Below are 20,481 nucleotides of genomic sequence, written 5' to 3'. Positions count from 1 at the left end.
GTGTTAGATTTATTACAATGTAATTCGCATGATGACGTGAAGGCTAGATTATTGACTCTAGTGCAAGTGGGAGACTGTTGGAATTTTTCCCTACAGGCAATAATAAATATAGTTATTATTATAATTCCTGTATCAAGATAATCGTTTATTATCCATGCTATAATTGTATTGAATAAAGACTTGTATACATGTGTGGATACATAGACAAAACACTGTCCCTAGCAAGACTCTAGTTGGCTAGCCAGTTGATCAAAGATAGTCAGGGTCTTCTGATTATGAACAAGGTGTTGTTGCTTGATAACTGGATCACGTCATTAGGAGAATCACGTGATGGACTAGACCCAAACTAATAGACGTAGCATGTTGATCGTCTCATTTTGTTGCTACTGTTTTCTGCTTGTCAAGTATTTGTTCCTATGACCATGAGATCATATAACTCACTGACACCGGAGGAATGCTTTATGCGTATCAAACGTCGCAACGTAACTGGGTGACTATAAAGATGCTCTACAGGTATCTCCGAAGGTGTTCATTGAGTTAGTATGGATCGAGACTGGGATTTGTCACTTCGTGTGACGGAGAGGTATCTCGGGGCCCACTCGGTAATACAACATCACACACAAGCCTTGCAAGCAATGTGACTTAGTGTAAGTTGCAGGATCTTGTATTACAGAACGAGTAAAGAGACTTGCTGGTAAACGAGATTGAAATAGGTATGCGGATACTGACGATCGAATCTCGGGCAAGTAACATACCGAAGGACAAAGGGAATGACATACGGGATTATATGAATCCTTGGCACTGAGGTTCAAACAATAGGATCTTCGTAGAATATGTAGGATCCAATATGGGCATCCAGGTCCCGCTATTGGATATTGACCGAGGAGTCTCTCGGGTCATGTCTACATAGTTCTCGAACCCGCAGGGTCTACACACTTAAGGTTCGATGTTGTTTTATGCGTATTTGAGTTATATGGTTGGTTACCGAATGTTGTCCGGAGTCCCGGATGAGATCACGGACGTCATGAGGGTTTCCAGAATGGTACGGAAACAAAGCTTGATATATAGGATGACCTCATTTGATTACCGGAAGGTTTTCGGAGTTACCGGGAATGTACCGGGAATGACGAATGGGTTCCGGGTGTTCACCGGGGGGGCAACCCACCACGGGGAAGCCCATAGGCCTTGGTGGTGGCGCACCAGCCCTTAGTGGGCTGGTGGGACAGCCCAAGAAGGCCCTATGCGCCATAGGAAGAAAATCAAAGAGAAAAGAAAAAAAAGGAGAGGTGGTGGGAAAAGGGGGAAGGACTCCTCCTTCCAAACCTAGTTGGACTCGGTTTGGAAGGGGAGGGTTGCCCCCCTTGGCTCGGCCGACCCCCTTGAGGGTCCTTGGTCCCCAAGGAAAGGCTCCCCCTCTTCCCCCTATATATACGGAAGTTTTTGGGCTGATTTGAGACAACTTTGCCACAACAGCCCGACCACATATCTCCACGGTTTTACCTCTAGATCGCGTTTCTACGGAGCTCGCGCGGAGCCCTACTGAGATTAGATCACCACCAACCTCCGGAGCGCCGTCACGCTGCCGGAGAACTCATCTACCTCTCCGTCTCTCTTGCTGGATCAAGAAGGCCGAGATCATCGTCGAGCTGTACGTGTGCTGAACGCGGAGGTGTCGTCCGTTCGGCACTAGATCGTGGGACTGATAGCGGGACGGTTCGCGGGGCGGATCGAGGGACGTGAGGACGTTCCACTACATCAACCACGTTCACTAACGCTTCTGCTGTGTGGTCTACAAGGGTACTTAGATCGAATATCCCCTCTCGTAGATGGACATCACCATGATAGGTCTTCGTGCGCGTAGGAAATTTTTTGTTTCCCATGGGACGTTCCCCTACACTTCTACATCAACATCATCGCCTCTCCAATGACTCGTGAGTAGTCTACTTCATACCTACAGGTCCGTAGTTAGTAGCTAGATGGCTTCTTCTCTCTCTTGGATCTTCAATACAAAGTTCTCCATGATCTTCATGGAGATCTATCCGATGTAATCCTACTTGGCGGTGTGTTTGTCGAGATCCGATGAATTGTGGATTTGTGATCAGATTATCTATGAATTATATTTGACTCTTTGATGATTTCTTATATGCATGATTTGGTATCCTTGTAAGTCCCTCCGAGTCTTGGGTTTTGTTTGGGCAACTAGATCTGTGATTCTTGCAATGGGAGAAGTGCTTGGTTTTGGGTTCATACCGTGCGGTGACCTTTCCCAGTGACAGAAGGGGCAGCAATGCACACATCGTGTTGTTGCCATCAAGGGTAACAAGATGGGCTTTCATCATAGATTTGAGATTTTCCATCTACATCATGTCATCTTGCTTAAGGCGTTACTCTGTTCTTATGAACTCAATACACTAGATGCATGCTGGATAGCGGTCGACGTGTGGAGTAATAGTAGTAGATGCAGAAAGTATCGGTCTACTTGTTTTGGACGTGATGCCTATATGTATGATCATTCCATAGATAACGTCATGACTTTGCGCATTTCTATCAATTGCTCGATAGTAATTCGTTCACCCACCTCTACTTGCTTTCATGAGAGAAGTCACTAGTGAACACTACGACCCCCGGGTCTATTCACAATTATCGTCTCCGATTTTACTTTTACTTTGCTCTGTTTACTTTTTTGCTTTCAGTTCTCACTTTGCAAACAATCTATAAGGGATTGACAACCCCTTCATAGCGTTGGGTGCAAGCTCTTTGTGTTTGTGCAGGTACTTGTGACTTGACGCGATCCTCCTACTGTTTTGATACCTTGGTTCTCAAACTAAGGGAAATACTTACCGCCGCTGTGCTACATCACCCTTTCCTCTTGAAGGGAACACCAACGCAAGGCTCCAAGGCCGTGGGGGAATCCCTTGCATATTTGCCAAGGAAATCCCTATAGGCGTAGCCAGCAGTAGAAGGATTCCTGGCGTCGTTGCTGGGGAAGGTCTTTTGTTGCAGTAGCAGAAGGATTTCTAGCGCCGTTGCCGGGGAGAGATCTGTTGGAATTATGCCCTAGAGGCAATAATAAATGTATAGTTATTATTATAATTCCTGTATCAAGATAATAGTTTATTATCCATGCTATAATTGTATTGAATGAAGACTCATTTACATGTGTGGATACATAGACAAAACACCGTCCCTAGCATGCCTCTAGTTGGCTAGCCAGTTGATCGATGATAGTCAGTGTCTTCTGATTATGAACAAGGTGTTGTTGCTTGATAACTGGATCACGTCATTGGGAGAATCACGTGATGGACTAGACCCAAACTAATAGACGTAGCATGTTGATCGTGTCATTTTGTTGCTACTGTTTTCTACGTGTCAAGTATTTATTCCTATGACCATGAGATCATATAACTCACTGACACCGGAGGAATGCTTTGTGTGTATCAAACGTCGCAACGTAACTGGGTGACTATAAAGATGCTCTACAGGTATCTCCGAAGGTGGTAGTTGAGTTAGTATGGATCAAGACTGGGATTTGTCACTCCGTGTGACGGAGAGGTATCTCGGGGCCCACTCAGTAATACAACATCACACACAAGCCTTGCAAGCAATGTAACTTAGTGTAAGTTGCGGGATCTTGTATTACGGAACGAGTAAAGAGACTTGCCGGTAAACGAGATTGAAATAGGTATGCGGATACTGACGATCGAATCTCGGGCAAGTAACATACCGAAGGACAAAGGGAATGACATACGGGATTATACGAATCCTTGGCACTGAGGTTCAAACGATAAGATCTTCGTAGAATATGTAGGATCCAATATGGGCATCCAGGTCCCGCTATTGGATATTGACCGAGGAGTCTCTCGGGTCATGTCTACATAGTTCTCGAACCCGCAGGGTCTGCACACTTAAGGTTCGACGTTGTTTTATGCGTATTTGAGTTATATGGTTGGTTACCGAATGTTGTTCGGAGTTCCGGATGAGATCACGGACGTCACGAGGGTTTCCGGAATGGTCCGGAAACGAATATTGATATATAGGATGACCTCATTTGATTACCGGAAGGTTTTCGGAGTTACCGGGAATGTACCGGGAATGACGAATGGGTTCCGGGGGTTCACCGGAGGGGGGCAACCCACTCCGGGGAAGCCCATAGGTATTTGGGGGGGTCACACCAGCCCTTAGTGGGCTGGTGGGACAGCCCACCAAATCCTATGCGCCAAGGAAGAAAAAATCAAAGGAAAAGGAAAAAAAAAAGAGGAAGTGGGAAGGGGGAAGGACTCCCTCCCACCAAACCAAGTATGACTCGGTTTGGGGGGGGAGAGTCCTCCCCCCTGGCTCGGCCGACCCCTTGGGGATCCCTTGGACCCCAAGGCAAGGTTCCCCTCCCTCCTCCTATATATATGGGGCTTTTAGGGCAGATTTGAGACGACTTTCTCACGGCTGCCCGACCACATACCTCCATAAGTTTTTCCTCTAGATCGTGTTTTCTGCGGAGCTCAGGCGGAGCCCTGCTGAGACAAGATCATCACCAACCTCCGGAGCGCCGTTACGCTGCCGGAGAACTCTTCTACCTCTCTGTCTCTCTTGCTGGATCAAGAAGGCCGAGATCATCGTCGAGCTGTACGTGTGCTGAACGCGGAGGTGCCGTCCGTTCGGTACTAGATCGTGGGACTGATCGCGGGATTGTTCGCGGGGCGGATCGAGGGACGTGAGGACGTTCCACTACATCAACCGCGATCTCTAATCGCTTCTGCTGTACGATCTACAAGGGTACGTAGATCACTCATCCCCTCTCGTAGATGGACATCACCATGATAGGTCTTCGTGCGCGTAGGAAAATTTTTGTTTCCCATGCGACGTTCCCCAATAGTGGTATCAGAGCCAGGTTCATGCGTAGATGTCTTCTCGAGTAGAACACAAAAGGTTTTGTGGGCGGTGATGTGCATTTTGCTGCCCTCCTTAGTCTTTTCTTGATTCCGCGGTATTGTTGGATTGAAGCGGCTTGGACCGACATTACTCGTACGCTTACGAGAGACTGGTATCATCGTTACGAGTAACCCCCTTTGCTCAAAGATGACTGGCAAGTGACGGTTTCTCCAACTTTAGTTGAATCGGATTTGACCGAGGAGGTCCTTGGATGAGGTTAAATAGCAACTCATATATCTCCGTTGTGGTGTTTGCGTAAGTAAGATGCGATCCTACTAGATACCCTTGGTCACCACGTAAAACATGCAAGAACAAAATTAGAGGACGTCTAACTTGTTTTTGCAGGGTATGATTGTGATGTGATATGGCCAATGATGTGATGTGATATATTGGATGTATGAGATGATCATGTTGTAATAGAAATATCGACTTGCACGTCGATGGTACGGCAACCGGCAGGAGCCATAGGGTTGTCTTTATACTAACATATGTGCTTGCAGATGCGTTTACTATTTTGCTAGGATGTAGCTTTAGTAGTGATAGCATAAGTAGCACGACAACCCCGATGGCGACACGTTGATGGAGATCATGATGATGGAGATCATGGTGTGGCGCCGGTGACAAGAAGATCGTGCCGGTGCTTTGGTGATGGAGATCAAGAAGCACGTGACGATGGCCATATCATGTCACTTATGAATTGCATGTGATGTTAATCCTTTTATGCACCTTATTTTGCTTAGAACGACGGTAGCATTATGAGGTGATCTCTCACTAAAATTTCAAGACGAAATTGTGTTCTCCCCGACTGTGCACCGTTGCTACAGTTCGTCGTTTCGAGACACCACGTGATGATCGGGTGTGATAGACTCAACGTTCACATACAACGGGTGCAAAACAGTTGCGCACGCGGAACACTCGGGTTAAGCTTGACGAGCCTAGCATGTGCAGACATGGCCTCGGAACACATGAGACCGAAAGGTCGATCATGAATCATATAGATGATATGATTAGCATAGGGATGCTTACCACTAAAACTACTCCCGACTCACGTGATGATCGGACTTGGGATAGTGTAGGTGGATCATGAACCACTCAAATGACTAGAGAGATGTACTTTTTGAGTGGGAGTTTAGCATGTAATTTGATTAAGTTGAACTCTAATTATCTTGAACATAGTCTAAGTCCACTTTGAATATATTTGTGTTGTAGATCATGGCTCACGCAAGTGTCATCCTCAATTTTAATACGTTCCTAGAGAAAGCTAAGTTGAAAGATGATGGAAGCAACTTTGTAGACTGGGCTCGTAATCTTAAGCTAATCTTACAAGCTGGAAAGAAGGATTATGTCCTTAATGCTGCGCTAGGAGATGAACCACCCGCTACGGCTGATCAGGATGTTAAGAACGCTTGGTTAGCACGTAAGGAGGACTACTCAATAGTTCAATGTGCAGTCTTGTACGGCTTAGAACCGAGACTTCAACGTCGCTTTGAGCGTCATGGAGCATTTGAGATGTTCCAGGAGTTGAAGTTCATCTTTCAGAAGAACGCCCGGATCGAGAGGTATGAGACCTCCGATAAATTCTATGCTTGCAAGATGGAGGAAAACTCGTCTGTCAGTGAACATGTGCTCAAAATGTCTGGGTACTCAAACCGTCTAGCTGAACTAGGGATTGAACTCCCGCAAGAAGCTATCACTGACATAATCCTCCAATCACTGCCGCCAAGCTATAAAAGCTTCGTGTTGAACTACAACATGCAAGGGATGAACAAGTCTCCCGGCTAGTTGTTTGCGATGCTGAAAGTCGCAGAGTCTGAACTCCATAAAGAACATCAAGTGTTGATGGTGAGCAAGACCACTAGTTTCAAGAGAAACGGCAAAGGCAAGAAGGGCAATTCGAAGAAGAGCGGCAAGCCTGTTGCCAATCCGCCGAAGAAACCCAAGGCTGGACCTAAGCCTGAAAGAGAGTGCTTCTATTGCAAGGGTATGTGTCACTGGAAGCGCAATTGCCCCAAGTATCAGGCAGATAAGAAGGCGGGCAAAGAAAAATCAGGTATATTTGATATACATGTTATTGATGTGTACTTAACCAGCTCTCGTAGTAGTGCCTGGGTATTCGATACCGGTTCTGTTGCTCACATTTGCAACTCGAAGCAGGAACTGCGGAATAGACGGAGGCTGGCGAAAGACGAAGTGACGATGCGCGTAGGAAACGGTTCCAAGGTTGATGCAATCGCCGTCGGCACCGTGTCACTTCAACTACCATCGGGATTAGTGATGAACTTAAATCATTGTTATTTAGTGCTTGCGTTGAGCATGAACATTATATCTGGATCTTGTTTATTGCGAGACGGTTACTCTTTTAAGTCTGAGAATAATGGTTGTTCTATTTCTATGAGTAACATCTTTTATGGTCATGCACCGAATGTGAGAGGATTGTTCATATTGAATCTTGATAGAGATACGCATATACATAACATTGAGACCAAAAGAGTTAGAGTAAACAATGATAGCACCATATTTTTGTGGCACTGCCGCTTGGGTCATATTGGTGTAAAGCGCATGAAGAAACTCCATGCTGATGGACTTTTGGAGTCACTTGACTTTGATTCACTTGACACGTGCGAACCATGCCTCATGGGCAAGATGACTAAGACTCCGTTCTCCGGAACAATGGAGCGTGCAAGTGACTTGTTGGAAATCATACATACCGATGTGTGTGGTCCAATGAGCGTGGAGGCACGCGGCGGATATCGTTATTTTCTCACCTTCACTGACGATCTAAGTAGATATGGTTATGTCTACTCGATGAAGCACAAGTCTGAAACATTTGAAAAGTTCAAGCAATTTCAGAGTGAAGTGGAAAATCATCGTCACAAGAAGATCAAGTTCCTACGATCTGATCGTGGGGGTGAGTATCTGAGTTTCGAGTTTGGTACTCACTTAAGACAATGTGGAATTGTTTCGCAGTTAACACCGCCTGGAACACCACAGCGTAATGGTGTGTCCGAACGTCGTAATCGTACTTTATTAGAAATGGTGCGATCTATGATGTCTCTTACTGATTTGCCGTTAACGTTTTGGGGATATGCATTAGAAACAGCCGCATTCACTTTAAATAGGGCACCATCGAAATCCGTTGAGACGACACCATACGAACTGTGGTGTGGCAAAAGGCCAAAGTTGTCGTTTCTTAAGGTTTGGGGATGTGATGCTTATGTCAAAAAGCTTCAGCCTGAAAAGCTGGAACCCAAAGCGGAAAAGTGCGTCTTCATAGGCTACCCAAAAGAGACAGTTGGGTACACCTTCTATCTCAAATCCGAGGGCAAAGTGTTTGTTGCTAAGAACGGAACTTTTCTCGAGAAGGAGTTTCTCGAGAGAGAATTGAGTGGGAGGAAGATAGAACTTGACGAGGTTGTCGAACCTCTCATCCCTCTGGATGGTGGCGCAGGGCAAGGGGAAACCCCTGTGATTGCGACGCCGGTTGAGGAGGAAGTTAATGATGATGATCATGAAACTCCAGTTCAAGTTTCTGTTGAACAACGCAGGTCGACGAGATCACGCGCTGCTCCAGAGTGGTACGGTAATCCCGTCTTGACAATCATGTTGTTAGACAACAATGAACCTGCAAATTATGAAGAAGCAATGGTGGGCCCAGATTCCAACAAATGGCTAGATGCCATGAAATCCGAGATAGGATCCATGTATGAGAACAAAGTATGGACTTTGGAGATACTACCTGAGGGCCGCAAGGCTATTCAGAACAAATGGATCTTTAAGAAGAAGACGGGCGCTGACGGTAATGTGACCGTTTATAAAGCTCGACTTGTGGCAAAGGGTTTTTCACAAGTTCCAGGAATTTACTACGATGAGACTTTCTCTCCCGTAGCGATGCTTAAGTCCGTCAGAATCATGATAGCAATAGCTGCATTTTTCGATTATGAAATCTGGCAGATGGATGTCAAAACGGCGTTCCTTAACGGTTTCCTTAAGGAAGAGTTGTATATGATGCAACCCGAAGGTTTTGTTGATCCTAAAAATGCTGACAAAGTGTGCAAGCTCCAGCGATCCATTTATGGACTGGTGCAAGCATCTCGGAGTTGGAACAAGCGCTTTGATGAGCTGATCAAAGCATTTGGGTTTATACAAGTGGTTGGAGAATCTTGTATTTACAAGAAAGTGAGTGGGAGCTCTGTGGCGTTTCTAATATTATATGTGGATGACATATTACTGACTGGAAACAACGTAGAGCTTTTGGAGAGCATAAAAGGTTACTTGAATAAAAGTTTTTCTATGAAGGACCTAGGAGAAGCTGCTTACATTCTAGGCATTAAGATCTATAGGGATAGATCAAAACGCCTGATAGGACTTTCACAAAGCACATACCTTGATAAAGTTTTGAAGAGGTTCAAAATGGAACAGTCCAAGAAAGGGTTCTTGCCAGTGTTACAAGGTACGAGATTGAGTAAGACTCAGTGCCCAGCAACTGATGAAGATAGAGAGCATATGCGCTCCGTCCCCTATGCTTCAGCCATAGGTTCTATCATGTATGCGATGCTGTGCACTAGACCGGATGTTAGCCTGGCCATAAGTATGGCAGGTAGGTTCCAGAGTAATCCAGGAGTGGATCACTGGACGGCGGTCAAGAATATCCTGAAGTACCTGAAAAGGACTAAGGAGATGTTTCTCGTGTATGGAGGTGACGAAGAGCTCGCCGTAAAAGGTTACGTCGATGCAAGCTTTGACACAGATCCGGACGACTCTAAGTCGCAAACCGGATACGTATTTATTCTTAATGGGGGTGCAGTAAGCTGGTGCAGTTCCAAGCAAAGCGTCGTAGCAGATTCTACATGTGAAGCAGAGTACATGGCTGCCTCGGAGGCGGCTAAGGAGGGTGTCTGGATGAAGCAGTTCATGACGGATCTTGGAGTGGTGCCAAGTGCACTGGATCCAATAACCTTGTTCTGTGACAACACTGGTGCCATTGCCCTGGCAAAGGAACCAAGGTTTCACAAGAAGACCAGACACATCAAACGACGCTTCAACCTCATCCGCGACTACGTCGAGGAGGAGGACGTAAATATATGCAAAGTGCACACGGATCTGAATGTAGCAGACCCGCTGACTAAACCTCTTCCACGGCCAAAACATGATCGACACCAAAACTGTATGGGTGTTAGATTTATTACAATGTAATTCACATGGTGATTTGAGGGCTAGATTATTGACTCTAGTGCAAGTGGGAGACTGTTGGAATTATGCCCTAGAGGCAATAATAAATGTATAGTTATTATTATAATTCCTGTATCAAGATAATAGTTTATTATCCATGCTATAATTGTATTGAATGAAGACTCATTTACATGTGTGGATACATAGACAAAACACCGTCCCTAGCATGCCTCTAGTTGGCTAGCCAGTTGATCGATGATAGTCAGTGTCTTCTGATTATGAACAAGGTGTTGTTGCTTGATAACTGGATCACGTCATTGGGAGAATCACGTGATGGACTAGACCCAAACTAATAGACGTAGCATGTTGATCGTGTCATTTTGTTGCTACTGTTTTCTGCGTGTCAAGTATTTATTCCTATGACCATGAGATCATATAACTCACTGACACCGGAGGAATGCTTTGTGTGTATCAAACGTCGCAACGTAACTGGGTGACTATAGAGATGCTCTACAGGTATCTCCGAAGGTGGTAGTTGAGTTAGTATGGATCAAGACTGGGATTTGTCACTCCGTGTGACGGAGAGGTATCTCGGGGCGCACTCAGTAATACAACATCACACACAAGCCTTGCAAGCAATGTAACTTAGTGTAAGTTGCGGGATCTTGTATTACGGAACGAGTAAAGAGACTTGCCGGTAAACGAGATTGAAATAGGTATGCAGATACTGACGATCGAATCTCGGGCAAGTAACATACCGAAGGACAAAGGGAATGACATACGGGATTATACGAATCCTTGGCACCGAGGTTCAAACGATAAGATCTTCGTAGAATATGTAGGATCCAATATGGGCATCCAGGTCCCGCTATTGGAGATTGACCGAGGAGTCTCTCGGGTCATGTCTACATAGTTCTCGAACCCGCAGGGTCTGCACACTTAAGGTTCGACGTTGTTTTATGCGTATTTGAGTTATATGGTTGTTTACCGAATGTTGTTCGGAGTTCCGGATGAGATCACGGACGTCACGAGGGTTTCCGGAATGGTCCGGAAACGAAGATTGATATATAGGATGACCTCATTTGATTACCGGAAGGTTTTCGGAGTTACCGGGAATGTACCGGGAATGACGAATGGGTTCCGGGGGTTCACCGGAGGGGGGCAACCCACTCCGGGGAAGCCCATAGGTATTTGGGGGGGTCACACCAGCCCTTAGTGGGCTGGTGGGACAGCCCACCAAATCCTATGCGCCAAGGAAGAAAAAATCAAAGGAAAAGGAAAAAAAAGAGGAAGTGGGAAGGGGGAAGGACTCCCTCCCACCAAACCAAGTATGACTCGGTTTGGGGGGGGAGAGTCCTCCCCCTGGCTCGGCCGACCCCTTGGGGATCCCTTGGACCCCAAGGCAAGGTTCCCCTCCCTCCTCCTATATATATGGGGCTTTTAGGGCAGATTTGAGACGACTTTCTCACGGCTGCCCGACCACATACCTCCATAAGTTTTTCCTCTAGATCGTGTTTTCTGCGGAGCTCAGGCAGAGCCCTGCTGAGACAAGATCATCACCAACCTCCGGAGCGCCGTTACGCTGCCGGAGAACTCTTCTACCTCTCCGTCTCTCTTGCTGGATCAAGAAGGCCGAGATCATCGTCGAGCTGTACGTGTGCTGAACGCGGAGGTGCCGTCCGTTCGGTACTAGATCGTGGGACTGATCGCGGGATTGTTCGCGGGGCGGATCGAGGGACGTGAGGACGTTCCACTACATCAACCGCGATCTCTAATCGCTTCTGCTGTACGATCTACAAGGGTACGTAGATCACTCATCCCCTCTCGTAGATGGACATCACCATGATAGGTCTTCGTGCGCGTAGGAAAATTTTTGTTTCCCATGCGACGTTCCCCAACAAGATCCAGACAAGATCTCTCCAAGTAAGTGTCACAAACTCATCTCTTGCATTTACCTTTTTTGCGAGTTGCCTCTCGTTTTCCTCTACCCCACTTCACATTTTCCGTTTTCATTTGGCTTTCTCCTTTGCCATTTTCATTTGTCTTTCTCCTTTGCTGTTTTCTTTTGTCTTTTGCCTTCTTTTTCCGCCCGTTTTTCTCGCTTGCTCTTGGGCTTGTTCGTGAGAGACCTTTCCTCGTGGCCAAACCAAATTATTTCAAAAGGTTCGAAGAGATTGAAACTGGTGTCAAAGGTTTCATGTCTTCTCAGTTTGACCAAAATAGTTACTTCCGTAGGGAATTAAAAGAGCAAAATTCTTTTATGGCCTCTTTGAATAAAGAAGTTGATGATATGGCCAAAGAATTCCTTGCACTAAATTCTCAGCTTTCTCACCTTGAAAAATTGGTGGGCCAAATTTCTGACAAGCAGGCTACCTTAGTCAATAAGATGGCAGCTAAACCTGAAATTTGTGATGCAAATCACGAAGATCTTAAAGTGCTTGGTCTGACTCCTCTTGAATCTTTGTTTTCGCGTGTCAAACCTATTGATGAAGGGGCTGGATATGAATCCACTTTGGTTGAGAAACGCCCCAATGATTCGGAGTCCACCTATCTTGATGATAAATGTGTGGAGAGTGGAGTAGAAGAAATCAAAATATTGGGTAGTAATGAAACTCCCACTTTGGATTTCAAGAAATTCAATTATGATAGTTGCTCCTTGTTTGAATGCATTTCATTGATGCAATCCATTGCAAACTCTCCACATGCTTATAGCCAAAGCAAAGCCTTTACCGCTCATATCGTAGATGCTATGATGAAATCTCTTGAAGAGAAACTCGAATTAGAAGTCTCTATACCTAGAAAACTTCATGATGAGTGGGAACCTACTATCAAAATCAAAATCAAAAACTATGAATGCAATGCTTTGTGTGATTTGGGTGCTAGTGTTTCCGCGATTCCAAAGTCTTTATGTGATATTCTTGGTTTTCATGAGATTGAAGAGTGTTCTCTTAATTTGCATCTTGCGGATTCTACTGTCAAGAAACCCATGGGAAGGATCAATGATGTTCTTATTGTTGCAAATAAGAACTATGTACCCGTGGATTTCATTGTACTTGACATAGATTGCAATCCTTCATGTCCCATTATTCTTGGTAGACCTTTCCTAAGGACTATTGGTGCTATCATCGATATGACGGAAGGGAATATTAGATTTAAATTTCCTCTAAAGAAGGGCATGGAGGATTTTCCTAGAAAGAAAATAAGATTGCCTTATGAATCTATGATGAGGGCTACTTATGGTTTGAGCACCAAGGATGAGTGATTCCATCACCTTATGCCTAGCTAAGGGCGTTAAACAATAGCGCTTGTTGGGAGGCAACCCAACGAATCTATGCCTTTTCTTTCTGTTTTGTGTTTTCCACACTTTCATAATTCTTTTATTCTTGTGTTTTTTGTGTTTCTTTTGCGTTTGTGCCAAGTAAAACCGTTATGATTAGTCTTGGGGATGATCGTTTGATCATGCTGGAAAAGACAGAAACTTTCTGCTCAAGAAAAGAATTTTCAATTTTTTCTGTGTGAGCTTTTGAGTTGATTCTTTTTTCTGCTTATTTCCACGAAAATTATTCAGACTTTCGTAATTCTTCAGAATTTTTTAAGTACCATAAGTATACGAAGTATACAGATTGCTACAGACTGGTCTGCTGTTAACATATTCTGTTTTTGTTGAGTTGGTTGCTTATTTTGATGAAACTATGGATAGTATCGGGGGGTATTAGCCATGGAAGATTGAAAATACAGTAACCCAACATCAACATAAGTAGAATTTAAGTTTGCTACAGTACCTAAGGAAGTGGTGATTTGCTTTCTTATACTAATGATATCAGGAGTTTCTGTTTAAGTTTCGTGTTGTGTAGTTTTCAAGTTTTGGGTGAAGTTCTTATGGACAAAGAGATAAAGAGTGGCAAGAGCTCAAGCTTGGGGATGCCAAAGGCACCCCAAGTTGATTTAAGGATGCCGAAAAAGCCTAAGCTTGGGGATGCCCCGGGAAGGCATCCCCTCTTTCGTCTTCAATCCATCGGTAACGTTACTTGGGGCTATATTCTTATTCACCACATGTTATGTGTTTTGCTTGGAGCGTCTTGTATCGTAGGAGTCTTTTATTTTTGTTGTGTCACAATCTTCCTTGCTGCACACCTAGAGAGAGAGACATGCACTCACCGTGATTCTGTCGAGGTTCACTTATATCCTTTGGTTAGGCAATTCAACTCACATGTGTTTCACTTATATCTTTTGAGCTAGTTGATTTTGCTCTGTGTGTTTCACTTCTATCTTTTAGAGCACGGAAGCGCGTGGCATGGTAGTTGATCTATGCTATGAAAGTAGTCTCAAAAGGGGTAGTTATCCAAAGGGATATGAAAACTTCCACCTTCATGTGCATTGAATAGTTAGAGAACTTTGATTCATCTCAATTAGTTTTGAGTTGTGGTTGTGGTAATATTGAAGTTATACTATTAAGGTGTTGTGGACCTAGAAATACTTGTGTTGAAGTTAGTGATTCCCGTAGCATGCACGTATGGTGAACCGCTATGTGATGAAGTCTGAGCATGATTAGTTTATTGATTGTCATCCTTTGTGTGGCGGTCGGGATCGCGTGATGGTTTATACCTACCAACCCTTCCCCTAGGAGTATGCGTTAAATGCTCTGTTTCGATTACTACTAAAACTTTTGCAACTAGTATATGAGTTCTTCATGACTAATGTTGAGTCCATGGTTTAGATACACTTTCACCTTCCACCATCACTACCTTCTTTAGTGTCGTGCAACTTTCGCCGCTGCATAAAACCACCATTAGCCTCCCTCAAAACAGCCACCATACCAACCTACTATGGCTTTTTCAAAGCCATTCCGAGATATATTGCCATGCAACTACCACCATGACATGTGCCACAACTTCTACATTGCCATTGCATGATCATAAGATAGCTAGCATGATGTTTCCATTGATGTCTATGCCATGCTAGATCATTGTCACGGTACACTACCAAAGGCATTTCATATAGAGTCATTATTGCTCTAAGTTTTGAGTTGTAAGTGTGATGATCATCATTGATAGAGCATTGTCCCATGTGAGGAAATAAAAGAGGCCATTGAAGCTCATTTACAAAAAGAGGCCAAAGATGCCCACCAAAAAAAAGAGGCCAAAGAGCCCAGCAAAAAATGAGAGAAAAAGAGAGAAGGGATGGTGCTACTATCTTTCCACACTTGTGCTTATTAAGCACCATGATCTTCATGATTGAGAGTCTCTCGTTTTGTCACCACCATATAGCTAGTGGGAAATTTTCATTATATAACTTGGCTTGTATATTCTAATGATAGGCTTCCTCAAAATTGCCTTAGGTCTTCATGAGAAAGCAAGTTGGATGCACACCCACTAGTTTTATTTAAGAGCTTTCACATACTCTTAGCTCTAGTGCATCATTTGTATGGCAATCCCTACTCATTCACATTGATATCTATTGATGAGCATCTCCATAGCTCGTTGATATGCCTAGTCAATGTGACCATCTTCTCCTTGTTTGCCTTGCAACCTCCACCACACTCCATTCCACTTATAGTGCTAAAACCATGGCTCACGCTCATGTATTGCGTGAGAGTTGAAAAAGTTTGAGAAAGTAAAGGTGTGAAAACAATTACTTGGCCAATACCGAGGTTGTGCATGATTTAAATTCGTTGTGCAAGGATGATAGAGCATAGCCAGACTATATGATTTTGTAGGGATAACTTTCTTTTGGCCTTGTTATTTTGAAAGTTCATGATTACCTTGCTAGTTTGCTTGAAGTATTATTGTCTCCACGTCAATAGCAAACTATTGTTTTGAATCTAATGGATCTGAACATTCATGTCAGATAAGAGGAGTTACAAAGGACATCTATGCTAGGTAGCATGAAAGAATCAAAAATTCATTCTTTATCACTTCCCTACTCGAGGACGAGCAGGAGTTAAGCTTGGGGATGCTTGATACGTCTCAAACGTATCTATAACTTTTGTTAGTTTCATGCTGTTAGCTTGTCAACTTTGGATGTTTTATATACCTTTTATATCTTTTTTGAGACTAACTTATTAATTCAGTGCCAAGTGACAGTTCCTGTTTTTTTTGTGTTTTTGACTCTTTTCAGATCTGAGTTTGGAACGGAGTCCAAACGGAATAAAATCCCCGAAATGAATTTTTCCAGAACAGAAGAAGATCGGGGGACTTGAGGGCCAAGGTAGGAGGCCCATAGGGAGCCCACAAGCCCTGTGGCCGCGGCCAGGGGGCCCGCGGCCACCAGGCTTGTGGCCTCCCTGGAGCTCCCCTGCCCTAGCTCTTTGGCCTATATATTCCCTAAAATTCCAAAAAAAATCAGGGCGTCTACGAAACCACTTTTCCGCCGCCGCAAGCTTCCGTTTCCGCGAGATCTCATCTGGAGACCCTTCCCGGTGCCCTGCGGCAGGGGACTTTGGTGCTGGAGGGCTTCTACATCAATATCATCGCCTCTCCAATGACTCGTGAGTAGTCTACTTCAGACCTACGGGTCCGTAGTTAGTAGTTAGATGGCTTCTTCTCTCTTTTGGATCCTCAATACAAAGTTCTCCATGATCTTCATGGAGATCTATCCGATGTAATCCTCTTTGGCGGTGCGTTTGTCGAAATCCGATGAATTGTGGATTTGTGATCAGATTATCTATGAATTATATTTGAGTCTTTGCTGATTTCTTATATGCATGATTTGATATCCTTGTAAGTCTCTCCGAGTCTTGGGTTTTGTTTGGGCAACTAGATCTGTGATTCTTGCAATGGGAGAAGTGCTTGGTTTTGGGTTCATACCGTGTGGTGACCTTTCCCAGTGACAGAAGGGGCAGTAAGGCATGCATCGTGTTGTTGCCATCCAGGGTAACAAGATGGGGTTTCATCATAGATTTGAGATTGCCCATCTACATCATGTCATCTTGCTTAAGGCGTTACTCTGTTCTTATGAACTCAATACACTAGATGCATGCTTGATAGCGGTCGACGTGTGGAGTAATAGTAGTAGATGCAGAAAGTATCGGTCTACTTGTTTTGGACGTGATGCCTATATGTATGATCATTGCCATAGATAATGTCATGACTTTGCGCGGTTCTATCAATTGCTCGACAGTAATTCGTTCACCCACCGTCTACTTGCTTTCATGAGAGAAGCCACTAGTGAACACTACGGCCCCCGGGTCTATTCACAATTATAGTCTCCGCTTTTACTTTTACTTTGCTCTGTTTACTTTTTTGCTTTCAGTTCTCACTTTGCAAATAATCTATAAGGGATTGACAACCCCTTCATAGCGTTGGGTGCAAGCTCTTTGTGTTTTTGCGGGTACTTGTGACTTCACGCGATCCTCCTACTGGATTCATACCTTGGTTCTCAAACTGAGGGAAATACTTACCGCCGTTGTGCTACATCGCCCTTTCCTCTTCAAGGGAACACCAACTCAAGGCTCCAAGGCCATGGGGGAATCCTTTGCATATTTTCCAAGGAAATCCCTATAGGCGTAGCCAACAGCAGAAGGATTCTTGGCGCCTTTGCCGGGGAAGGTATTTTGTTGCAGTAGCTGACACATCCAACCCGTCAATCCATTCAAGAATCAACAAGGAGTTTTGTTGACACCAGTTTTCACTAATGAGGTTGGTTTTCACCTTCTTGAGTCTTGCCCGTTAGCGTTGTCAAATCACACATCGTTACATGTAGTATCCACCTAGAGAAAAATGTATGTTCCTACCAATACTGCATCAATCTCACTTGCAATTTTTATACAACAACCATAGTAAATAGTAACAACATATTTTATTGGCTCTGCAAACACATTCCAAATATAATTTAAAACATAAGATCTTATACATGATATCCCATACAATGCTTTGAGGGAACTTTAAGTAATACTTGTATACTAGTTCGAACAAAGTTCACTGGCCCCTACTGCGACGACAACATCATATAATTCTCACACCATACTGAATACTAACTCCTTTTATTCAAGAAAGACAACTCCAAACTAGAATGTATTGTTCATGGTCACGAATGGACCCAAAGGAGTTTGCACATCAAGAGTAGGATTTTGGTCACTAGCACCAATTGTAGATTGCAAGGCGAGTGCTTGCCAAAAGTTAAAGCTATTATCCATTTTCCATGGGTCAGCAGCATCGAGCTCCACGTTGTTGATGCTGTAGCGTTGGATTCCTGACCCTTCTTTTTGTAGCTTCATGAAGTACTTCTGTGCATGGCTCGAAATCTGGGCCGGCGTCCTACTAGTGACGAAGTACTTTGATATGTCCTTCCATTTTCCACGACCACATACATGCAACCCACGGAGAAAGAGCCTAGAATAACCATGTTCAAGATGAACTAGTTAGGTTAATTCTTTCAAGGACTATTGATTCTTTAATATATTGGTGAAAATGCAATAGTTGTAGTATTAAAACTTGTAAGCAAATATTAACCCTCATGCTAATTGTGTAAAGGACATATTTTCTTTTTTATATTTTATGATGTTCTTATATAATATGTGCCCACATATGATTTATGGATAAGGAATTACATAACTACCATGGTCAGATTGATAATATATAAAAATAGACCATGATAATACTTGCAATCATAATTTCATTCTTACTACACATATATACTTAACTACTGCATGTTTAGTTGCAAGGACAAGCATAGGTGGTATTAACTTATTAAGGGAAGCACAATAATGAAATGAAGTCGGCCTTTCACAAATGAAATATATACATATTGTTGCTATTGTTTCAGGTAAATGTGAAATGTGCACTATGAGTACAGTGAAAATAATAAACAAACCTCCCATTTATGAGAATGAAAACCCACATAATGGTTAATAGTATGATATCTTTTAAAGCACACCGACATCACCAAAATCAAAATTAAATATATTTTCTAAATCCCATGGAAAATTAGGAAGGATGAAACATGAATAACCTGTGTTCCTCTGTGGTCCAATACCCCTTGGCATGTGCTGCAATCACTGGTTGATGGATGCACATCTTATTCTCCAACTCAACCTTGTTCTCCTCCACTATCGGCACCTCTTCTTGTATCTCCATGGTTGGCATAGTCTCTAATGGATGACCAAAAAGAAGACCCATTCCTTCCATGTCAACCTCCTCTTGCAATCCAAAGTTCTTATTCATGAGGCCATCCACGGTGTAATTGACACCATGGAAACTATTAGTACCATCGTACTCCTTCTCTGGGCACTTCAAGATATTCATCTCCACAACAAGATCATCATATAAGCTTGTTACCTGTTGCATGGTCTTCCTAGGGAACCGTCCCTGGAGGTTGGCCACGATAGCATGCTTCTTGTTCTTGTCATGGTTGGTGCCATCATTGTTGTAGTAGTTGTTAAGAAAATCAATGATTGATCTTGCCCCCTCTACTTCAGAGGGGTTCCACTCCTGGTTCACTCTTTGGTTCATGGAAGAAATTTGAGGCTTTTTAGGGGAAAACTTATGAGATTTGGGTAGAACTATGGGCGGTATGATACCAAAGGCGTGTTTGTATAGAGAAGATAAGGAGGAGAGTATGCTATTTATAGCATCACCATATATCAAATCTTGTTCTGATGGTAAATATGATTAATTAGAATATAAATGCTAGGGACAAGTATCCGCTCTATGAAATATCATATCCCATTTATGTCCTATCGAGAGTAGCAATTTAGTATCTACTAATAACAACCAAAACATAACTCTTGTGCAATTAATAAGTGTAATCTTCAGCATGATGTGAAAAAAGATTAACTAATATCCCTTTTTATGATAGTGTGAAATGGTTGTTGCTAACACATGGGAATTGAATTTCCATCTCGACAGTAGTGGTTAGCCTCTATATTCATGGTATGCCTTATTAATGTAGGTTCGATTTTTAACCTACTGCATATAAACACCATGAATATAGTGGACTACTCATATAGTTAGAGTGGACTACTGTTAGAGTGGACTATTATTAGAGTGGACTACTCGTATAGTGGATTCCCACTGCCTTCATTAGAACACATATAATTCTATCAAGCATAGGCGTGTTTCATTAGAAGTGATATTGTCAATATAGTTTCGATGGACAATGAATCTAGTTTAATTGTACTAATAGTATATACCTCACTGAAAATATATATACATACAACACATATATGATCCATTAAGTGCTATATAATCAAAGCGTATCTTACTATATGTCGTGATATTGCACATACTATTTTCATTTTCCATGTGACCATGTAAAAGGTCAAACACTGACATCAGACTCGATCTTGTATATCTTCTAAAGCATGTTCTAAAGAATCTATATATGGGGAAAATTGCATATATATGATTCCCCGCTCAATATTTCTTCCATGTGCACATCAATTTAATG

At 43.3% G+C, this 20,481-nt stretch overlaps 1 protein-coding gene across 1 annotated transcript; it reads right to left on the bottom strand.

Annotated features, from left to right (window-relative positions):
• Positions 1 to 17,956: 17,956 nt before the first annotated feature.
• LOC123412388 lies at positions 17,957 to 19,604 on the bottom strand. The gene is made up of 2 exons (XM_045105334.1): positions 19,045 to 19,604; positions 17,957 to 18,425 (listed from the first exon to the last, which is right to left on the bottom strand). Exons 1-2 carry the CDS (start codon positions 19,542 to 19,544, stop codon positions 18,101 to 18,103), a joined length of 825 nt encoding a protein of 274 aa, XP_044961269.1. The 5' UTR covers positions 19,545 to 19,604; the 3' UTR covers positions 17,957 to 18,100.
• Positions 19,605 to 20,481: the final 877 nt, after the last annotated feature.

Source organism: Hordeum vulgare, chromosome 7H (genome assembly GCF_904849725.1).
Source record: "Hordeum vulgare subsp. vulgare chromosome 7H, MorexV3_pseudomolecules_assembly, whole genome shotgun sequence".
Taxonomy (NCBI): Eukaryota; Viridiplantae; Streptophyta; class Magnoliopsida; order Poales; family Poaceae; genus Hordeum; species Hordeum vulgare.
Note: the sequence above shows the minus strand (reverse complement) of the source record. Positions and strands in the feature narration are given on the sequence as shown.

What these genes read in the sequence shown, in the direction of transcription:
- LOC123412388 (XM_045105334.1), bottom strand. Translation starts at nt 19,544, where the DNA reads ATGAACCAAAGAGTGAACCAGGAGTGGAACCCCTCTGAAGTAGAGGGG. An exon ending in TGGACCACAGAGGAACACAG is followed by an intron (nt 18,426 to 19,044) that starts GTTATTCATGTT and finishes TGGTTATTCTAG; the next exon opens with GCTCTTTCTCCGTGGGTTGC.